General features: G+C 34.3%; 3 protein-coding genes across 6 annotated transcripts; 2 read left to right on the forward strand and 1 right to left on the reverse strand.

The window, feature by feature from the left end:
* Positions 1 to 295: 295 nt before the first annotated feature.
* LOC146925672 (Protein kinase superfamily protein) lies at positions 296 to 10,717 on the forward strand. Of its 4 annotated transcripts, none has more exons than XM_085706828.1 (19): positions 296 to 648; positions 3,154 to 3,578; positions 4,428 to 4,509; positions 4,608 to 4,676; positions 4,786 to 4,956; positions 5,088 to 5,153; positions 5,561 to 5,629; positions 5,710 to 5,838; positions 6,027 to 6,097; positions 6,312 to 6,536; positions 7,215 to 7,342; positions 7,488 to 7,582; positions 7,647 to 7,703; positions 8,821 to 8,964; positions 9,050 to 9,098; positions 9,188 to 9,237; positions 10,054 to 10,115; positions 10,198 to 10,249; positions 10,351 to 10,717. In XM_085706828.1, exons 1-19 carry the CDS (start codon positions 454 to 456, stop codon positions 10,354 to 10,356), a joined length of 2,145 nt encoding a protein of 714 aa, XP_085562954.1. In that variant the 5' UTR covers positions 296 to 453; the 3' UTR covers positions 10,357 to 10,717. The 4 variants fall into 4 exon arrangements, with proteins under 4 accessions (XP_085562954.1, XP_085562956.1, XP_085562955.1 ...); XM_085706830.1 differs by having other exon boundaries at positions 7,647 to 7,688; XM_085706829.1 differs by having other exon boundaries at positions 7,230 to 7,342.
* Positions 10,718 to 11,866: 1,149 nt separating this feature from the next.
* On the reverse strand, positions 11,867 to 12,220 carry LOC146925673 (uncharacterized). The gene has a single exon (XM_085701319.1). It carries the CDS (start codon positions 12,218 to 12,220, stop codon positions 11,867 to 11,869), a length of 354 nt encoding a protein of 117 aa, XP_085557445.1.
* Positions 12,221 to 15,776: 3,556 nt separating this feature from the next.
* LOC146925674 (putative glucose-6-phosphate 1-epimerase) lies at positions 15,777 to 22,845 on the forward strand. The gene is made up of 9 exons (XM_085706833.1): positions 15,777 to 15,938; positions 16,196 to 16,270; positions 16,516 to 16,572; positions 16,650 to 16,810; positions 21,155 to 21,295; positions 21,539 to 21,641; positions 21,739 to 21,838; positions 21,946 to 22,190; positions 22,602 to 22,845. Exons 1-8 carry the CDS (start codon positions 15,783 to 15,785, stop codon positions 22,158 to 22,160), a joined length of 1,008 nt encoding a protein of 335 aa, XP_085562959.1. The 5' UTR covers positions 15,777 to 15,782; the 3' UTR covers positions 22,161 to 22,190; positions 22,602 to 22,845.
* Positions 22,846 to 23,553: the final 708 nt, after the last annotated feature.

Raw genomic sequence — 23,553 nt, forward strand, 5'->3', positions numbered from 1 at the left:
TCCAAAAATGATACGTCAGCTACTATTTAAGAATTTTGTTTGTTTATATATTTTGGCAAAAGTTTTGTTAGTTTGTTTATTGAATATGAATAGAGTATATAGTAGTAGTATAATGGAAGAAAAGGTGGTTTGCAGGAAGAGGAGGTGTGGCGGGAAGCAAAACAGAACACTCCTCTGTTTACGGCCATCCGATAAGTTCGGAAAGAAACTGATATATTATTATATTAATATAAAAAAAATAAAGCAATCAAATCTCATAAAGTAACAAAATACAAATATACATTAGTTTCCTTTCACGAGAAATCTGCGGAACTCATTGAATTAAAATTATATTACGTATCTCTTCCGATTCATCTTTTTTCTTTTCATTGCTATCGCTTTCTCTCTCCCGTGTCGTTGTTGTTCATCTTCATCGCAACCGTAATCATAGCTTCCTTACGATCGATCAGCAGCATGAAGGATAAAGATAGAGATAAGGAAAAGGAAAGTACAGAGAAGAAGAAATATCCTATCGGAGCCGAACATTATCAACTTTACGAAGAGATTGGTCAAGGCGTTAGTGCTTCTGTTCATCGCGCTCTCTGTGTCTCTTTCAATGAAATCGTCGCCATCAAAATTCTCGACTTCGAACGCGACAACTGCGATCTGGTACCTTCATTTTTCATTCATATTAATAATTTTAATTCTAAATTGCTTTCGCCGCAGTTTTCGTTACGCTGCTGATTTTAAATTGCGGTTGCAATCGATTCAGTTTCATGTGTTTCCGGGCACTACTGCAACAAAATATATCTAGTCCGCAATTTAAAATCATGGATGCAGCTATATTTCGTTGTGAAAATCTCTAAAATCTTTATTTTATGGTCATGATTGCCCTTGTAGAACACAGTTTAGAGTAATGATTAATATCTTTGTACACAAGAGATTAATGATGTTATTTTTTCTTCTTCATAATTTCTAATGATTAATGGTTTAGTTAATTAATACCAATCCTCATCAATCATTCACAATTCATTCATTCATATGAATTGAATTAAAAGGCTTAATAATAGATTTGGCCGCTCTCGCAGCCCCTAAGTACTATCCTTTTGCAGTTTTGGCTCCCCTTTGATCGAGTCAACGTACACGTGGCACCTCACTTAAGTGAGTAGGATGCCACATATGTAATTTTTTTTAATTTAAAATAAATAAAAAGCCAAATGTCTATTTATTGAATTAAAAATAAAAATAAAAGGAGAATTGAAGAAACAACCAGAAATTAAAGCATTTGATTTTGAGGAATCTGTATTCCTTTTTTGGCTTTCTTTTGAAAAGCTAAACCAGCAACATGAGAACAACATGAGAAATTGTGTTTGTTTTCTCAACACCGTCACCACCAAGATTCTTCTTCTTCTTGTCTACTACTACCAGGACGGGAGCCTTTGTTGTTGTTCTTCTTATACGTTGACTCTTTCGAACAACAACAACGGAAGAAGAAAAGCAACTCCTTCGGTTTTTCGGTTGCGTTTAGCGGTGGTTTGTTGTTCTTCCTTCTTCGCTAACTCCTCTGCTCCCGCTGCTGCATTTGTTCTCCGTCTCTTTCTAGAATAGTAACAAAGGATAGGAGGCTTGTTAATCGTCGTCGTCATTGTGTTGTTGTCTTGTCCTCGAAAAACCGAAGAAGCTGCTTCTTCTTGTTCCGAAGACAACAACTCAACGACGACGACGATTAACAAGCCTCCTATCCTTTATTACTATTCTAGAAAGAGACGGAGAACAAACGCAGCGGTGGGAGCGGAGGACTTAGCGAAAAAGGAAGAGCAACAAACCACTGCTAAACGCAACCGAAAAACCAAAGGAGCTGATTCTTCTTCTTCTTCTTCCGTTGTTTCTATTCGAAAGAGTCAACGTATAAGAAGAACAACAACAAAGGCTACCGTCCTAGTAGTAGTAGAAAAGAAGAAGAAGAATCTTGGTGGTGACGGGGCTGAGAAAACAAACACAATTTCATATGTTGTTGCTGGTTTAGTATTTCAAAAGAAAGCCAGAAAAGGAAAAAAGAATCCTCAAAAGCAAATGCCTTTAATTTCTGGTTGTTTATTCCATTTTCCTTTTTTATTTATTTGTTTAATTCAATAAATATACATTTGGCTTTTTTATTTATTTTTAATTAAAAAATTACACATGTTGCATCCTACTCACTTAACTGAGGTGCCACATGTGTGTTGACTCGGTCAAAATTGGCTTAGGGGTTCAAAACTGCAAAAGGTGCAGGACTTAAGGGGCCGGGTTGTAATTTATTTTGTTAGGGGCCAAATTCGCCAAATCGTGATACTTAGGTGGCCAGAACTTCTATTAAGCCTAATTTATATAGTGATTACTTTGTGGTAGTGATTACTCTGCGAACCTTCGTATCTTAACAAAAAAAAAAATGTCTCTATAAACATGACTCAATTGATAGGATATTACATGTGATATAAAAGGGTCAGAGGTTTGGATTTCTCCCTTATTCACCTTATTAGTGAATTTCGAGACATTAGACTATTTAATATAAATAAAAAATGCACTAGACACATCCATAGTTTTAACTTGGGATGTTGATGCGGTCGTGGCTATGGTTGTAGTGCAACATAGTGTTGTTGTAGACATTGCTACCACAATTTAAAACCATGGAACCAGCTCCAATGCAATAGCATTTGTGTTGTAAAAATCTCAAAAACTTTAATGATGTTATGTTATTGTCATAATTTTAAATCGTGTTGTTCTAGTTACGCTGCGAGGTTTTATATTATAGAAGCACCATGGTTTTAAACTGCGGTTGCAGTTTGATGCAAATGGTTGCAGTGCAGCTTCATGTAACTACGGACATTACTGCAACAACAATATTTTGGCCGCATCTCATGGTCCACAATTTAAAACCATAGATGAAGTTGTGAGAATTTCTAAAACCTTTATATTGCGGTCACAATTGCGGTTGTAGAATACTACAATTTAGAATAATTTTTTTTTAAAGAATAATTTATAGAATACCACAATATAGAATAATTTATATTGCGGTCACAATTGCGGTTGTAGAATACCACAATATTGTTAGTATTTTTTTTTCTTCCATCAATGTCTGATGATTAATTGTGTAATTAACTATCAATGGAATAATTAATGGATGAATGAATGCAGAATAACATATCTCGTGAAGCACAAACAATGGTACTAGTGGACCACCCTAACGTGCTAAAATCACACTGCTCATTCGTGAGTGATCACAATCTATGGGTTGTGATGCCATTCATGTCGGGTGGTTCATGTCTTCACATATTGAAAGCTGCACATCCTGATGGATTTGAAGAGGTTGTTATTGCAACTGTGCTCAGGGAGGTATTGAAGGGTTTAGAGTATCTTCATCATCATGGTCACATTCACCGTGACGTTAAGGCGGGTAATGTTCTCATTGATTCTCGCGGTGCGGTTAAGCTCGGTGATTTCGGTGTTTCTGCTTGTTTGTTTGATTCTGGTGATCGGCAACGGTCGAGAAATACTTTTGTTGGTACACCTTGTTGGATGGCACCTGAAGTCATGGAGCAATTGCATGGTTATAACTTCAAGTATTGTGTTCTTTCTATTCTTTTAACTTCTTTTATCATATATCATATAATAAAATACTTAATATCTACATTATTTAAAATGGTTTGCCACCCCAAATTGTAACGGTGGTTTTTATTGTTTTTTTAATATCTTCTAACTGCAATTAATTGATGCTGCACAACCGAGTATTATTTGACGACATTTCTATCCTATATTTAGGATTTTCATGCTACTACAATCAAATAATATCATTAGTATTTGAGAAAAATTTCTACAATATCTCATTGATGGTAACTACACCAAGGGTTTCAAGTTGCGGACCACATCATGTGTCGCAACCACAACATTACCGTTTTGGTAGCACCAGCTTGCAATTGATCCCCCTCCAAATGAGTTTTTGCAATGTGAATGATCGCGAATGCATCATTATAATTTTTGATTAAAATTTTCATTTTATGGCCGCGGCTTCAATATTTTGGTTGTGGGCCGCAATCGCATCAGCTCACAATTTCCCCTCCAAGAGTTTTTGCAATGTGAATGATTGGGAGTGTGTCATTATTATTTGAAGAGAGATGTTATTCATTATGATTGCCCGTAACACGAAACGCAAGAACCATTTATTTTATAACAAGTCAACAATATTTTAAGTTGTCTTTGACGGAATACATGAGGTATTGGATGTGGAACCACTAAATAGAAGCACTTTCACTTTCACTAAACGGAAGTCCCATAATAAATAGCATTTTTCTTATTTGAATACAATTTTCTGCAATATCAATGATTTTGTCGTAACGCATTCCAAAACCTTGTTTAATTACCCTGGCTTATTGACATGCTGGCAATAATTACATTCAAAATTAATCTTGCAGAGCTGACATTTGGTCATTTGGCATAACTGCATTGGAGCTTGCCCATGGCCATGCTCCTTTCTCAAAGTATCCACCATTGAAGGTGTGTTTGCACATACTATCATAGTATTTGCTATAATAAGCACACAAAATTTTATCCTGTTTTTCTTTGTTTAATTTCGTAATAATTAAACTTTCCAGGTACTGCTTATGACTTTGCAAAATGCACCTCCAGGCCTTGACTACGAAAGGGACAAGAAGTTCTCTAAGGTCAGCTCAGTTCAGTTTGATTTCATCCTTTGCTGATTGCTCCTGTAAGCAAATTAAACCCTTCTATGATTTTTACTAGCTAATATCTTCATTCCTTTTTTCTTTCCAGTCTTTTAAGCAGATGATTGCTTGTTGTTTGGTAAAAGATCCTTCAAAACGACCCTCTGCTAGCAAGTTATTAAAGCATTCCTTCTTTAAGCAAGCTCGTTCCAGTGATTATATCACGCGAACTCTTTTGGAGGGCCTGCCTGCTTTGGGTGATCGCATGGAGATTCTAAAGGTTGCTTTGCTTCCACTTTAAGTTAATATCATATCACATATCTTATATATTTATAGTTGCACCCTCCCAGTTCCACCCTTGTTATGATATATAATATAATATTTATTTATGAGGTAACTTTTATGTCACAGAGAAAAGAAGAAGATATGCTTGCACAAAAGAAAATGCCTGATGGGCAGATGGAGGAATTATCACAGGTGCGAAATTACACTGTCCAAATCTAACTGACTGCTATCTGATGCAAAAAATAAAATAGTACTGTATTGCTTCCCCCATGTACTTGTACTCAACATTTCCCACAATAAGACACCTTTAAAAATTCTAGCTATAGTTATTATAGTGTTATACCTATTTGTTGGCCAATCCAGGGTGCCAGCAGACTTGAGCAGAGTCAGATAGTATGTCTGTTTTTGTTTGTTTGTGTGTGTGTGTGTGCATGCTCTACACTTTAAAGTACATCAAATGGATTTAAATATTTAATTAGTTAGCTTAGTTTTTCTTTTTTGATGATGCTTTTTATGGTTGTTTTTTTCATTGCTACCGGTTACTGAATTGATGGCAAGCTTATAACACTATTGTTCTGTCTTCAATCCCTGTACTGCAGAATGAATACAAACGAGGCATTAGTGGCTGGAACTTTAATCTTGAAGATATGAAGGCTCAGGCTTCCTTGGTACATGTCATGTCTAATATTACACTTTCATACACTCATCAAGTTGAAAAAATTCTTACTATGGTTTTTATTTATTCTAGATCAATGATTTTGACGATGCTATGTCAGATATCAGTCATGTGAGTAGTGCATGTTCCTTAACTAATCTTGATGCTCAAGATAAGCAACTGCCAAGTTCAAGTCATAGTCGTAGCCAAACTGCTGACATGGTATTGTTTTTACAAATTCATTTTTTATTTAGTAGGATTAGGATTATATTTGAAATATAAATTTATAAATATAGCTGAAATTTTCCTCTCTCTTATTTTTCATTGTTAACAAGAAAATTTTGTTATTGAGGCAGTTCTAATGTTTAACTCTTTTTTTGGTACAAGTTCTAATGGCTAATTCTTCACAGGAGGAAAATGATGAAATGCATAATCAACTAGCTTCTGTTCCGGAAGTTGATTCCACAATAAATGATGTCAAGTATGTCTCTAACACAATGGTGATGTCACATTATTAATTGCATTATACTTTTGAAATACTCAAACTCCGACAACTTTTACATCACGTGCTAATGCTTGTAGTGGTTTGGGATCTTTTATTTTAAAATAAACAAATGTTCCATGTCTTTACAGCTAGAACTAGCATTTTTGTTAAAACATTGTGGGTCAATGCTTTTCTATCTTGCCATTTCCAGGACAAGAATTGAAAAATCTGATGATGACTCCAGCATCACAAGCTCAAGCCACGAACCACAAACTTCTTCCTGTCTTGATGATCATGTGGACCATAGTTTAGGTGATATGGAAAATGGTGGAAGAGCCGCTGAGGTTGTTGTGGCTACTCATCCTCCTCTTCATAGGAGAGGATGTTCGTCAAGCATATTACCGGAAGTTACTCTTCCACCTATTCGAGCAGAAAGGTAAATACTCAAATTATGCATTAAGTACATTTAATTTTATTTTGAATTAATTTACATAATCTGCCAATTGAATTATTTATTTCACAAAACTGCATTAGTTGTATAGTTATTGACATTGGGCTGTCTAGGCATTTGGGCTGACGTGGATTTGTTTCTTAGTCCGTTTCTCTACGTGCCTCTTGAATTACTCAACCCCTAAATAAGCCTATCCGGAGATAGCTTCCGACACAAAAAAAGCCGATCAGATTGTATCTTTCAATATGTTTTGTGCGATTGGGAGATACGATCTGATAAATCAAAGAGTTTTGAGCGAAACTGAGAGACTCATAGAGCAATTTCCTTATTTTTAACCCCCTTTGGGACTGTTGATTTTCTCACCCAATAAGAATTTAGGCCCAACCAAAAGGAATTGAGCAACTCCAATTTGGTTGTCTTTTTAGAAATGATAGAGAATATTTCAAACACTGATGTCTTTCATATTTCAATCATTCACACTCCATTTGTTCAGATTGGTTCTTCTTCTATGACAAATATTCAAACTTTAATCGTATACTTCATCTTTCATTTTATTCTATTTCACTATCATGTTTAAATATAAACCATTAGTTTTATAATTTTCATTCTTTTTGTTAAGCAAATCAAACACTTTTCTAATCTATCATCAGCTTTAATATTTAGCAATATCAATGACAGTGAGAAGCTACAAAATCTGTCTACAAACGTCTCAAGTGCCAATGCAATTTTAGTAACACACACAGGAGATGATGTGCTTACTGAGCTTCCTTCTAGAGCCTCCAAAACATCAGGTACCTCTGCTCACATTACTTTGTCTAATTGCATGCATGCCTTGTTTTCAATTTCAAGGGAGCAACACAAACTTTGTGCTCTTGAAGTCCTTAAGGATCACTATTAACTCCTGCATTTCCTTCTAACTAATCATTTCTATGGCAGCTAATTCTGATGACACTGATGATAAAGCAAAGGTACCAGTTGTTCAACAAAGAGGACGTTTTAAAGTTACATCTGAGAACGTTGACCCGGAGAAGGTAAGAAATAACTTTCACCGATCATTCTTCTTTCTTGAAAACTGAATACTAAGATTTCTTTCAGGTGACCCCTTCTCCTGTACTGCAAAAGAGTCACAGCATGCAGGTTGGTTGTTTAGAGGTTTGCACACCTGTCACCTATTCTTCTTTAGTTTATGAAAACCCCAAAAATATATGTTCTGCTATGCTCGAGTTATATCTTCTTTACTGTATCTTAATAATATTTAGACCCGCACAAATTTCTGATTTCATTTTCACTTAGTGAAGGATAGATCGATATTTTTCAGCTGGCTGTTAGAGGTTTGAATCAGTTGAGTGTATGTCTGGTTTGACAGCTAGTTTGAGGAAATCATTGGGTGCCACCATGATTTTGGCAACATCCACACTTAAGAAATTACAAGATATGATTTCGTCAAACTCGGTGTGATTCCAAACATACACGAAATCAAGTCAACCATTTGAATTTATAGTATAGGATTGCTTGTGAAAAACAAAGAGTGCTAAACCTTAACTCACTTATTTACACTAGACAAATTTTAATATTGAGCCTAAGTTGCTTACCAAAATGAAGTTTTAAGTCGACTCATTTATCATTTATGTTCTGACTATTTGTTTTCTTTATCAAAATTCTCACCCAATAATTTTCTTAATTGATTAATTTAGTATGTTAAGCCTAAGAATTTAAACTTGACTCAGAATATTGAGCTTGTTTGTTTAGTTAAATAAATGAATTTGATCAAACATGTGATGACTCAAACTCATAATACATGAATAGCTTGATCCATCTTCGTCTTATTCACTTACTACATTACAATTAATGAGTGCTAATGATGTGAAAGAGGGAAGAAATACAAAAAAAGATTGAAAAGTTGAACATTTGATACATTGGTAACTTAAAAAGCTGCATTTTTCAATGAACATTTTTTAATTTTGGTTCTTCAACCAGTGCTTGCATGGTACTTGCTAGTGTTCGTTTGCCTTACGATTATTGTTTTTGTTGTAGTTGGGCATTAATGGTGTTTAGTTTGTAACTAGAAAGTCTTGCTACCATCTTTTTCAGAAAAAAATGGAAGTGTTGTTTTAGGTTTAGTATTATGTTTTATTAGGTCATATTAATTATATAATCCTTGCTATGAAGCATGATTCTTTTACAAATTAATGTGAAGGTAGATATAATTTCTATACCCATATTAGGAAGGTATAACTCCTAATTTACTGTAACATTTTACGCGTTGCAGGTTATGAGCCAGCATAATGCTACTCCTCTACACTCACCTCTACCATTATTATCAACAATATCTGATGCTACGCCATCAAATATTTCTTCCTGTTCTCTGTTCCCTGTGTTGCATTCTGTGCTGCAGACAAATATTCTTCAGAGGGTATGTTAAGTCTTTTATGGTTCTATTCTATCTCCTCCAGCTAATGTCCAAGATTAACCTTATTTTGTTCATGACATTTTAACAGGAAACCATTCTAACTTTAATGAAGCAAATTACCGTGGGTGAATCTGCCGGTGCGACCTCTATCTGTTGATATTTTTTTATTTTTGTATCTTTTTCATTAATGTCTCTTATATTCTTAATTTCTTTGTCAACCGTGCAGCTGATAACACAAATGCCCCAGCACAGATAGCAGCAATGGAGAAATCCTTGGTATGTATTTAAAGGGCTTGATTTTTATCAGTTAGACTCATTTTCATTTATTTGAGAATGACCTATGTCTCTCTGGGAATCATATGTACTATTGGTTGAAGTGTCAAAAAATTGGATAATTCAAAATGCTACTTTAGTTTGTAGGTTTTAAAATTTATAATTTATATGATTATATGATGTACTTCTCACAATTGAATTCTCTAGGTTAGCTTAGTACAATTGCAACTATCAATTTATAAAGTGCTTAGGGTGTAATTTGTCTAGAGAGCAAACTGGAAAATATTTGAGTCAAAACCTAGGGTACATAGTTATTACAGTCAGTTACTTCACTGTGATTTTGGTATGCTGGAGGTAAATTGGATTTATGATGAATGGAAGACAGGGTACCTTGGTCCAAATTCTCGTCTCTCTAAACAATGTTGGTGAATGGTAATTGCTACATGTTGGCAGAATAGTTGTGTATTGTCAAACTACTTCCCCTGGTCGCTAGTACCGTACAAATTAGTGATAAGAACTTGGGTTTTATAGGATGCTAAGTCCATATTAGTATGAAATTTTCGGTGTAGTTAAATGGTGCGGTTCTTTTCCTTTGACAGCTAACTTTTAAGTGAGGTTTCTCAAGTGTTTGGTGCTTATCAATTAGCAAGGAAATAAATTGAATTTGTAAAATCCAAATGCAACAAGTTTACTTGCTGTATTACCTATAAGCAGACATTTTTCTATCTTTTTTGTATTAAAATCATTTTATTTGAATGCTTTTATATCTGCTTTTCCCAGTATTAATTTAAACTAAATATCGGCTATACATTACTGCAGCTTGAATCAGCTCACGAGAGGGAAAAGGAGTTGCTTCATGAGATAACTGATTTGCAATGGAGGTATTGTATTATAAAAGTTATTTCGATTATATGCTAAAATATAGGTGTTTTACTCATTAACCTTGCTTTGTATCATCTATAGGCTAATATGCACCCAGGAAGAGCTTCAAAAATTGAAAACAGATAATGCTCAGGTATTATCAAACGCTTTGGCTAGTAATAACATATTCTTAGATCCTATTGTGAATAATGATAGACTTCACACTCTAACTTGTTCTGACCTTTAAAATCATAGGTGTGATTGGATTGTCAGAAGTGATTCCGTTGTTTAAGTTGATGCTTGGATTTTCCTTAAATCTAAGTTCTTGGTGGGCACTTAATAAGTTTGAGGTGTTAGGAGAAAGCAGAATTGTGACCAGTAGAACAACCATTTACTAGATATTGAGTACTTTGTTACTTTTAGGTTTTTTTTAGTTGATAAGAAATTTATCATTGCTTGTTTTTTTGGCAGCCTATAGCTCCTTGTTAGTGCAGATTTGTTGTTCATAATTATTTTTGTAAATGATTTTAGCATTATTTCCTGCTTGTAAATTATAGTGCACGTCATGAAACTTTCTGAACCTACAATTTTTTAATTTATTTTTTGGATAATGAACCGGCAATTTTCGTCTTTAGTATTCATTCAATGCTACTAATGCTATTTCATGGAGTGAAACTTGGAGTGGATAATAATTTTTTGAACGTTGCTATATGGTACGAGAGATTTAATGCACGACTCATGCACGACATGCTCAGAACACACATTTTGTTCGGTGAATGACCTTCTTCTAGTTGGTTTGTGGATTTATAAGATAAAGATGAACTAACGAACTAAGATAATCTAAAATTGTTGTCGGTAGTGGCACCATCATCTTCCCTATCAATGTTGCACTGATAAAAGCATCACAACCCCTAAGATGCTCCAAATTCATGTTTTATTTGGTGAATCAGCTTAGTTAAACAAAATCATCATGAGATCAAGTGCCAAATGGCAAAGCATTACTGTACTGAGAGGAATAGTTCGTGCAATTAGGCACGAAATTTTTTTTTTTTTTTTGACAAAATAAAAGATATTCATTCATTCAAATTGAAAGAGTACATCGATATAATTAGGCACGAAAATTTTGTCGTGCCTTTTATCATTTTCCTAATTTTTTTAATCATGTTTTCAATTTGAGTAGCTTTAGGATTGACCACGATTAAACGTGTCCATGATAAATCATCCACTATTCACCATTGGTGATTGTTTTGTGTCTAGTGGACTTCTCAACTTTTGAAATAAGCCGATCGGGAGATATCTTCCAATGTAAAAATAAGCTGATCGGATTGTATCTTTTGATAAATTTTGTGCGATCGAAAATTACGATCCGCTAAATTGTTGGACTTTTATGCAAAACCGAAGGATTCATCAAGCAAGTACGTTCACCATTTGATCACGTAAGACCATTTATATTCTATTATGGCATAGCAATTACTTCTTATGGATGCATTCCTCGAGCCTACTTTGATATGGATTCATAAGTCGATACAGAAAATCAAATATACCAAGAAAGATATAAATTAATGGATCCCACGTGGATAGAGACGAATCAAGGACACTTAAAGCTTAATTAGGAAAATCAAAGATAGATTGTCAATATTCCTTCAAAGCTGAAAGTGAAGACATAACTGATTTACTAGACATAACTAAAGATAGATTGTTTTTTTTTTTTTTTTTCACGAAAATGTACTAATTCATTTCATTAAAAATCAAAGGATCAATACAATCAGTACTAATTCATTTCATTAAAAATCAAAGGATCAATACAATCAGGTATGTCAAAATAAAGATGAGAACTGGCATTATATACGGCCGACTTTGCAAGTTCATAAGCAACCATATTAGCCTCTCTCCTAGAAAACTCGACATAAGAGTTGTTACAAATACCAGATAAATTTACTTTACACCTAGCTAAGATGGAACCAAGCTCTGTGTCATTGTGAACCTGTGAGTTCAGTGAGTCTACTACTCCTTTTGAATCTAAACAGAAGATAACTTTATTGAACTCCAATTCTCTTACCCATTCCATAGCTGCTAGTAATCCTAATGCTTCTCCTATGCAACTGACATAATCGGTTGCAGCCATATAGTTTTAGCTCCTATAAACATACCAAATTCGTCTCTTAAACACATTCCAATACCCACCTTATTGTAGTGCTCAGAGAATGAAACGTCAACATTACACTTCACGAAGCTATTGGGTGGTCGTTGCCATCTCACCCTTTCTTGATGAGTTTGTTGCCGTGACGAGGGCAGCTCCTCATAACTGATACTTCTGAAAGTGTTTTTTTTTACTTCTTAGATTAATTATTCATAACGTGTTGTCAGATTTTGATGTTTTCATTTCATGAGAAATAAAACTTCTGGGAAAAAAGGTTTTTTGGGCTTGAAATTGGACACGTCTAAAATCTATGACAAGATTGAATGACTACTTCTTAAAACAGTTTCAGCTAGGTTCCCTCAACATTGGACCTCTTTGATTAAGAATTGTGTCTCGATTGTCTCTTTCTTTATCACCCTTAAGAGAGGACTGAGATAGGGACATCTTTCAACTTTGCTTTACTAGATTTTTTATTTATATTATTATATCTAGAGTCGCGTTGCAAATGATTATTAAGGGTTGAGGTGCTGACCTAGTTAGGATCTCAATTTTTTTTTCCTCCTAAAAGTAGATGAAAGATGGTAATTTTCTATCAAACAAATTCATTAAACTATTTATCAGCCCACATATCATGCATGTGAATAAAATATTTTTCCATTTGTTATATCATCGAAAGTAGATTATTGTGCTAATAACATCTCCAAAAAAGAGTAAAAAGAAACATAATGCATACCATTATATTAGTCGATGTTAGATGAATGATGAAAAAACTGGTGGAAGATTTTCCCATTTACAAAAGGATATCGGTTAAGAGCATACCAAAGTGATTTGATATAAAAAGTTGATACATATACTCATGATAAGGATACAAATATCATTCATGTATATAATTATCTATAATGAATTGGATAGAATATATTGATGGGCAAGGATGCTTATAGAGTGAATGTTATGTACCCCTGTAATCAGTACTTATTAAGATGGTTAGCTTCAAACTTTAAAGTGTGTTTCTTTTTAGGTTTCAGTTTTGATTCTATCTGATGTCAATTTCAGTGGGCTAAATTCATACTTTGAATAGAGCCTCCGCAAGTGGACGGTGAAATTGAAACCTTCATATTGTTTGATTTTTAGGCCGGATACGGAGTTATTTTGAAAAAAAAATCTTGATCAAGTTTTTGTTTACATGAATGTCTTGGTGCTATTCAATTCTCACCAACTTTTAACATCTTCGTGAACCAACACTAGATGTTCAAAACACAAGTACATGTCACGTTTGTTTGAGGAACATGCACTCAAAGCTGCTTCAGACATAAAGTTTACGTATTTGTCCCACTTAAATATTCTTAAATCAACGCCGATATTATTATTTATCCCATCCGTGATTACCAAAATACTTCATTGATACCAGAAAGTCAAAATAATTATCTAACTTTATGTGTATCAGAGTCGTATTCTCTACTACTATGTCCATGTATTTCAACATTTTATCTTTATCTCTTAAAATATTACTACGATTGTGGTAGATGAAGGTAATATAATTGGTCAACTGTTAAAATGTTAGTATACACACACAATCCTACGATGGTTGATTATGGTTAATTTCACAAATTTTCAATGTGGATAATCTATTTATAGCGAGACAACAAAGTAACAAGTAACACATGAAATCGAGACTATGTAAACAACCAATTAAAATTCGAATGAAAAGTATAAAAATAGCTTAAAAAGATATGATAAAAATGGATGGATAAAAACATATCAGGATGCTACTTCCTAACAAATCATGAAGTAGGATTGGCCGGATGCTACAAAATGTTGCAACATTCCTAACTAACAACTATGATTCTATCCACCCTACGGACTTGATGTACTATTTCTAGTTTTACCAAACTTAGATAATGTGTAAATTACCTACAATTATCAATATTATCCAACTATTTCTACTCACCAAACTTTTAACGAGTTGTTATTTTAAAGTTTAAACTATGTGTTCAATCTCTGTTAAAAAAAAATTATATAAACAAAATTTGAATAAAAATATTGAACATAACAACATCTTCCACAAAGTTCATCAAGTCATTGCATCCTAACTTAAAAGGCTTAACTCACAATCAACATAAAAGCCACAAAATATTAAATGAAAACTAATTATAAATCCATAATAAGGTGAAATGAAGTTGAACAAAGAATAAACAATGAGTTAAGGGATAAATTAGTTAACAACTCCTCTTGTACATTGTGCTCCATCAACCATTTTTGCAATAACATATACAACTTGTTAAATGACCCAAATATGGTGAAGAAAATTGGTTGAAATGAGAAAGAATGTGAGCAAGATGGAGATCGAGGTTGGGTAGATGCGAAAAGAAAGTGAATATTTTTGTGTAAAATTAGGTCTAGGCTAGAAAAGTTAGAGAATTTTAAAGGTTTTTGTAGATAAAATGTTCTCTCATTAGACATAACACTTATACATCAACACAAACACATGCCTAACCCAAATCAGAAGTAAGGCCATTCTCATAATCAATCAGCTAGGGTTAACCAACATGGTTCAGATCAGCAGCTAGAGGAAGAAGATGAAGATTTCTTCTTTGTGAAGAAGAAGATTTTCAAGAAAGTCTCAATCTTAGCAAGTTTCGTTTGATTAGTAAATTATATCTGCCTTGGCAAATAATTTGTTGCAATTCTCTTTTGATAAAGAAGATGATATGTTTGGTGCAATTCCTCAAGGATTTTGAGGAATGCTTGGTTGGTCTTACAAAATTGCGATGGAATCAAAGATATACACAGCTTAGATTTTCAATATTTTCCGTTTCAATCTACACACTAACTAAACCACATCATTACAAAAAATTGAACAATGTACTGACCATCATCGTAGAGATATAGAAACCACAAATCTCAAAGTAAAACACAATAACCACAAACCAAAACATAATATCAAGACAAAAATGTGCTTAATTTTACCGGACTTATTGCTATTAGAGTTAAATAAATTTTTAGTTCCAACAAATATATCATATTTCGTTTTTAGTCTCTCTAATTTTTCTTTCGAAAGAATGGTCATTCAAATATTTTCACATTACAATCAAAACTTTATAAAAATATAAACTGCTGCTCCATTTATTTTCTAACAATATTTTCATGTTATTTTCAATTTTTATGTGTAAAGATATTTGGTTAGGAATTTTATAAGTTTGATAAAGAAAGATGAAAGTTAACAAGAAAAAAAATTCACTTCCAAAAAAACTAAATACAATATTTGACATGTTTTAGAATTTAATTTGTGGAAATATTCAATTTTTTTAAAATAAATCTTAAACACTTCCATAACGTGTCTTATATAATATAAATATTTTATGAGTGGATAATAGATCTTAAATTATGAAGAAATTAAATTAGACAAAAAATATTTATAAGCTTGAATTAGAATTTAATTTTGATACATAGTATATTTGAAGGTCCTTCCCAACAAATTTAAAAGAATAAGGAAATATACTCTCTCTCTCTCTTAACAAGTTATAGCCTTTATATATATAGTTTATAAATGTTCATTGATGGAAGAAGAGCATTCCATTCTCATTGTTTGAGAGAAGGAGAGAGAAGAGAGATGTCACGAGAAACGATGTACGTGAAACACTGTATGGGCGTTAATGGGTTAGAGAAGATCATACTTAGAGAAAATCGTGGCTTCTCTGCTGAGGTATCATTTTCATTTTCCGATTCAAAATCAATATTCCAAATTATCTTTTTTCAATTATTCTTTAATCATCTCATTTTCTATTTCGCTGTATTTTCATAATTCATGCATGAATTGATTACATCTCTATCTAATTTTCTATTTAATTAAGATCCACAAATACATCATATCATTTTTTCCTCGTGAAATTTGGAAAGACATAGTTGTTATCATCATTATAAAAAAAACTTAATTGTATATAAGAATGGTTTCATTTTCAGGTGTATCTATACGGGGGACAAGTTACATCTTGGAAGAACGAACGTGGAGAAGAATTGTTATTTGTTAGTAGTAAGGTAACCACCTACATTATCCTATTCATGCATAAATATATCATTGTTTTACAAAAATATCATTGTTCAATGAAGATTTCATTCCGATTAGTTTTAACTATATATATGTATAATATGGTATGAGTGCCTCAAAAGGAAGTGATAGAATTTTTTTTGGATGGATTAAATTTGCATGCATATATAGCTATTTTATTGTGTTTGAGATCATTCAAATTATTCATCAATTCCTTTCACTTGAATAAATGCAGGCTAACTTTACTCCTCCAAGATCTTTACGCGGAGGCATTCCAATATGTTTTCCTCAAGTACGTGTATCTTATAGAGCTTGTATGTTTTCGTTCATTGTTTTTTCTTTAAGTACTTTACATCCATCCATATGCAGTTCTCAAATTTTGGTACTCTTGAACATCATGGATTTGCAAGGAACAAGTTGTGGACCTTAGATCCTAATCCTCCTCCCTTTCCAACAAATAGCAACAGTAGAGCTTTCGTTGATTTGGTTCTCAAAAACTCTGAAGATGATGCGAAGAATTGGCCTCACAGGTATTTATATATAACTTAACACTTTTTTTTAGGTAAACTGAGAGTAAGAAGAACCAACATCAAAAAATGATTTGTAGACATCTTGAAAGTCAATTTCAATCCAAATTTTCGACCTATCCTTCAACAAAGGAAACTTGAGCGCAATAGTAATATCATCAAACTCCTCAAAAAGGATAGTCTTTGTCCTCAAAGAGCAAATAAAACCTTCTAAGAAAGAAGCTCGGTGATCTCTGAAAATTCCCTCACACAAAGCATGCAGAGGTTCACCTTCTGTCGAGCCATCGATGTTCACCTTCACCCAACTGATCACAGGGGATTTCGAGAAAACCGTCTTAATCTCATTAAAATTTTGTCGCTTCGGCAAGATTAAAAAGAATCCAAGATAAACATATCCTTTTGTTGACCGTATATAAATCCAGGCGCAAGCTTTCCACTTAAAGAACATCATACATAACCTTCATCTTGGTGGAATAATGTAAAGTTGGACTAACATTACTAAAACAAAGACCGTTTCGAGCCAGCCAAATAACATGAAAAATGTGAAACATTCCAGCAAGCAATAACTTTCGAGTCTTAGAACTTTTAGGAGTAGTACAACAATTAAGCATCACATAAACAATCGTAAGCAAGAGAAGAAGGAAGGACGACTCCAACAATATTTTTCTCAAGAAACGCATCATGATGAAGAATGACAGTAGAGATAACACATTGACTATTAACTATATAATAACTCATTGAGTGCTTTTACTCTATGATACAGATTGATTGGAATATTCAACACATTCACCAAAGGACTCCCCAACCAATTATCCAACCAACAAATTGTCCAAATTGATGAAAAACCTGCTTCTGCAAAGAATTGCCCATTACTCTGAACTAGACCAAAACTTGCAGGATAAATACAAAATAGATGTCTCACTTATGTAGTGAAATGATTTTAGAGAATGGCCACACTCATCAAATGGAAGGCAAACCTTAATCCATGAGACAATATAAATTTTACAAGTTAGAATATGACCACTCTAAATGAAGTTACAGATCCAACTGTTGTGAAAGTGACTCAAAATTGGAGTTTGGAGGCCAAAAATTGATGTTTGCTGAAAGTACAAATCGGGGCCCGAATGGCAAAAATCGGGGCCCGATTTTGGCTGTCTTTGGGAGCAGTTTGGTACTGGAAAAATCGGCGCCCGAATGGTAAAAATCGGGGCCCGATTTTGTGTGCTGTTATTTTTCAGAAACATATTTTTTGGGCCAGATTTGGTACAATTTTATGGGAGTTTCTTTTACTATAAATATAGGCATTGTATCAGTGTAAACCTTGAGATAGAGGGGGCTGAAACAAGGGTTTAGAAAGGCAACAACAAAACTAGGGTTTGTATAGAGTTTGTCTCTTTGGAACAAACACTAGGTTTTGAGGGTTGATTCACCTTGGGAAACACTATTAGGATTGAGTCTCTTGGTTACGGGAAGAGGCTGGGATTTGGGTAGAATTAGGCGGGAGACTTATTCTTGTAATCCATCTCTTTTGTAACGTTACTCATCATATAGTGGAACGGAGGGCTGCTCTCTCCCCCAGACTAGGTCAATTTGGACCGAACTGGGTAAACAGATTCTTTGTGTTCTCTCTTCTTCTTTTCTCTTGCTGTGTTGTTTTCTACTTTTGGCTTGTGATTATAACTGTTCTATTCACTTTGATTATTGGTTGCTTTATTATCCCTTGCTCCACACATCAAGTTGTTATTGATGTGAGTTTTTCATCGAATCCGCAACAATTGGCGCCCACCGTGGGGCAAGGTCAAAGGATAATCTAGTACCATGGGTTCGAAGTGGGATATTGAGAAGTTTACCGGAGATAACGATTTTGGGTTATGGAAGGTAAAGATGGAAGCGGTGTTAATACAGCAAAAGTGTGAGAAAGCTTTGAAGGGTGAAGGTGCGTTACCGGTCACCATGTCACGTGCGGAGAAGACCGAGATGGTGGACAAGGCCAGGAGTGCCATTGTCTTGTGCCTCGGAGATAAAGTTTTGAGAGAAGTAGCAAAGGAACCAACCGCGGCATCAATGTGGGCAAAGTTGGAATCTTTGTATATGACAAAGTCTTTGGCTCATCGGCAATTCCTAAAGCAACAACTCTACTCATTCAAGATGGTGGAGTCAAAGGCCATCATGGAGCAACTTACGGAGTTCAACAAAATCCTTGATGACTTGGAGAATATTGAGGTGCAACTTGAGGATGAAGATAAAGCTATACTCTTGTTGTGTGCTCTACCGAAATCTTATGAATCGTTCAAAGATACCATGCTCTATGGCAAAGAAGGCACTGTTACCTTGGAAGAAGTTCAATCGGCTTTGAGAACCAAAGAGTTGACCAAGTCCAAGGACTTGAGAGTTCATGAAAACGGTGAAGGCCTAAGTGTCACAAGAGGGAATGGTGGAGGTAGAGGTAACCAGAGAAAAAGTGGTAAAAAGTCAAAATCTGAATGCTTTAACTGTCACAAGATGGGTCACTTCATGAAGGATTGTCCGGAGATTAATGGTAACTCCGCACAAATTGTCACTGAGGGTTATGAGGATGCAGGTGCTCTGATGGTGTGGTGTTGTTTGGAGGATGAAGGTGATGTTGGTCACCTTGGGATTGATGCCTAGTGGAGCGGTGTTTGTCTGGAGAGACGTTAAACACTCAACATCAGCCTGGAGAGGCGGTGGTAAGAATACTCATGATTAGTCTGGAGAGGCGGAGGCAACAATACTCATGATCTACCTGTTGAGGTGGAGTTTCAAGGTTGAAGACATAGTGGGATGTACGCATTTGCTAGTTGAGCTAGAGTACGCTCAGCGTGAGGTGGAGTTGAACACACCGGTAATGGTACGACTATGGAGGACCTTGGGTGCTATGCTCTATGGTGAGCAAGGGATTTCTTCATAAGGTTGAAGAATGTACCGCACAGCTTGCGGGATTACCCTAAAAAAAAGCCAAGGGTGATTGGATGCAAGGAGACCTTCAAGGAAGCGGGAGATGTCCTGTGTTGAAGACGTCATGGTGAATGCTTGTGGGACTACCTAAAATACCTAGCGTAGTTAGACTGCAAGGACCTTCGAGAAGGCGGAAGACATTCCGATGGCTGAAGGGATTAGGGTGCAAACTTGTGGAGCTACTTGGTGTAGTGGGAAGCAAGGGAAAGAGCAGCAAGGTGTTGATGTTAAATGGGCATCATCACTAATTTGGAGTCAAGGTGGAGATTGTTGTGAAAGTGACTCAAAATTGGAGTTTGGAGGCCAAAAATTGATGTTTGCTGAAAGTACAAATCGGGGCCCGAATGGCAAAAATCGGGGCCCGATTTTGGCTGTCTTTGGGAGCAGTTTGGTACTGGAAAAATCGGCGCCCGAATGGTAAAAATCGGGGCCCGATTTTGCGTGCTGTTATTTTTCAGAAACATATTTTTTGGGCCAGATTTGGTACAATTTTATGGGAGTTTCTTTTACTATAAATATAGGCATTGTATCAGTGTAAACCTTGAGATAGAGGGGGCTGAAACAAGGGTTTAGAAAGGCAACAACAAAACTAGGGTTTGTATAGAGTTTGTCTCTTTGGAACAAACACTAGGTTTTGAGGGTTGATTCACCTTGGGAAACACTATTAGGATTGAGTCTCTTGGTTACGGGAAGAGGCTGGGATTTGGGTAGAATTAGGCGGGAGACTTATTCTTGTAATCCATCTCTTTTGTAACGTTACTCATCATATAGTGGAACGGAGGGCTGCTCTCTCCCCCAGACTAGGTCAATTTGGACCGAACTGGGTAAACAGATTCTTTGTGTTCTCTCTTCTTCTTTTCTCTTGCTGTGTTGTTTTCTACTTTTGGCTTGTGATTATAACTGTTCTATTCACTTTGATTATTGGTTGCTTTATTATCCCTTGCTCCACACATCAAGTTGTTATTGGTGTGAGTTTTTCATCGAATCCGCAACACCAACTATAAATATTCTTTAGGATCTTCAATGACCATATTGAAATACGGAAGAAATAGACAAGCATGTCATGAATAATAGATCGATCGAACAAGTTGAACTCTGCCCATAACAGATATGAGATAACCTTTCTAGATATCAAGTTTTAATTTGATTTTATCTCCAATAGCTTGAAAATGAGATGTCTTCGGTGCATTTTTTAAAATAGGGCAACCAAGATATATAAGTAAAGGGAATATCACTTGTACTAAAACCCAGCAAAGCAACAATGTGCGCCATCTTGGAGGATGAAACTGAACCTGCATAGAACCTGCTTAACATACTATTCTATTTCTATTGCACTTGAGTTTAGCCTGAGTTTACCATTATTTCTTACAGATATGAGTTTCGTCTAAGGATAGCTTTGGGGCCTACAGGAGATTTGATGTTGACATCCCGAATTCGGAATACAAATAAAGATGGAAAATCTTTTACCTTCACATTTGCCTATCATACATACCTCTATGTTACCGATATCAGGTTTTGTGTGCCATATACATTTTTTTTCCTTCATAAATCAATATCAAATATATTTTGCCTCATATAATCTTGGTTTATACATTGTTACAATCTCAATGATAGAATATTTAAATAACATTTTAATCAATTGACTTACGAAATTATTCTTGCTTTGTTCTCACTTTAAATATGTTATCTCATTTATTATGTATTGATCTGGATCATTTGTGAGTAGAAGCTAAATTTCACCTTACTTATGTTCAGTGAAGTTCGAATAGAAGGACTAGAGACATTGGATTATCTAGATAGCTTGAAGAATAGAGAACGATTCACAGAACAAGGAGATGCTATTACATTCGAGGGTGAAGTGAGTATATGTTATCAATTGAGAAATTTCTTGTGTTGTTATATTTTATTGATTCAACTATGAAACTCTTAAAGTTTTTGTTTATTTGATGATGAAGGTGGACAAAGTGTACTTAAGCACACCCACAAAAATTGCTATCATTGATCATGAAAGAAAGAGAACTTTTGAAATACGAAAAGATGGGCTTCCTGATGCTGGTTAGAGTTTATCAGTACATAAATCACGATAAAATATGATATGATAGTGAATCTATACAACGCTGGTTTTTATATACTAATATATATGCATTTGTGTATATATGTAGTGGTATGGAACCCGTGGGACAAGAAATCAAAGATCATATCTGATTTGGGGGATGATGAGTACAAACATATGTTGTGTGTCCAACCTGCTTGTGTAGAAAAAGCAATTACTCTCAAACCTGGTGAAGAGTGGAAAGGAAGGCAAGAAATATCTGCAGTTCCTTCCAGTTATTGTAGTGGTCAACTTGATCCACGAAAAGTACTATTCCATCATTAGAACAATATGTTTCAATGCATTGTTGAACAGGTACCATCACTAAATCTTGGTGGTTTACAAAAGTTATTTCATATCAGTATGATTCTATGTTAAAATATACTGTCCAAATTTTATTTAATCAATTGAATTGAATTTATGTATATGACATGGCTCTAAATTGCGATTTGCAACAATAATTTCAATCAAAATAAAAAGTTTTAGATGTCTGTGTAACTCTTTTAAATGTATTTTTTAATCAGCGGTGTTCATAGTGTAACTGCAACAACGACCACAATTTAGAACCATGATCTATGACAAATTTTCAATTAAAACATTTATATGTGTATAAATAAAATTGAAGTTATTCTGATATTTAGAATTTTTGTATTGTATAGTTGAAACATGATACTTTAATAGTTGTTTTTTTAATAGATTTAATGCAACCAAGTGTATTTTTTGTAGGAACTTTTGTTGCATCAATCGTGATGTCAATGATTTCTTCCCCAGTATTGCTTCAAGTTCAAAGGAGGGCTCATCATTAACAAAAATGTCTATAGCATTTTAGCCTTTAGTGTGTTCAACTTCTTGAGTTAGAAATGAAGTGGGTTGTTGGACAAGAACTTGATTATTGTATATTTGCACAACCTTTCCATTAGGGGATAGAACATCGCGCTCTTGCATACATATATCATCTTTAAATTTGAAATATGCATGACAAATGATAACGAGTGTCTTGATAGTATTGTTTAACTTGCCTAAAAAAGAATTATAGAAAATTTTGTATTTTATACATTGAAAATAGACATATAAAACTTTCTTTTATTAATAATTACCTTTTTTAAAATCCATAAACAATTTTCTTAGGACGCTTGTATAAGCCCCTCATATGCATGGTCACTGAGTGAGACTGTTTTTATTGAAATCATACCATCAAACTTTTATTGAGTTTAAGTGTGAGTGGTTAGTATCACATTAACTATAAATGAGTTAAATATTAGATATATTAGAAAGATGACTCATATACATAATGTCTTAAGATTTTTGGTGATGTAGTATCTCTTTCTCATGTAGTCTAGAGCATTGATCAGTTGTTACTCTCAACGCTCTCTCAAGCTTTCTAATCAATGCTATCAAATCTCTAATTTGGCTTGGTAAGGGAGTAAGTGAGTTGATCTTGATGTTTGGTTTTATATATATATATATATATATATATATATATATATATATATATATATATATATATATATAGGGGGCTGTTAACTTGCACCCACCTTAAAACACTAAGGTGCAAGTTAACAAGCTGCACCTACTTGTACCTTACTAAAACACCATTTTGTCTCTATTAAACTTTATTTTAATTAAAAGGACATTTTTGTAAATAGCATAAATAATATTTGTTTATAATAGAAAAACA

This window comes from Medicago sativa, chromosome 4 (genome assembly GCF_051527215.1).
Source record: "Medicago sativa cultivar Bolivia chromosome 4, Bolivia_mono, whole genome shotgun sequence".
Taxonomy (NCBI): domain Eukaryota; kingdom Viridiplantae; phylum Streptophyta; class Magnoliopsida; order Fabales; family Fabaceae; genus Medicago; species Medicago sativa.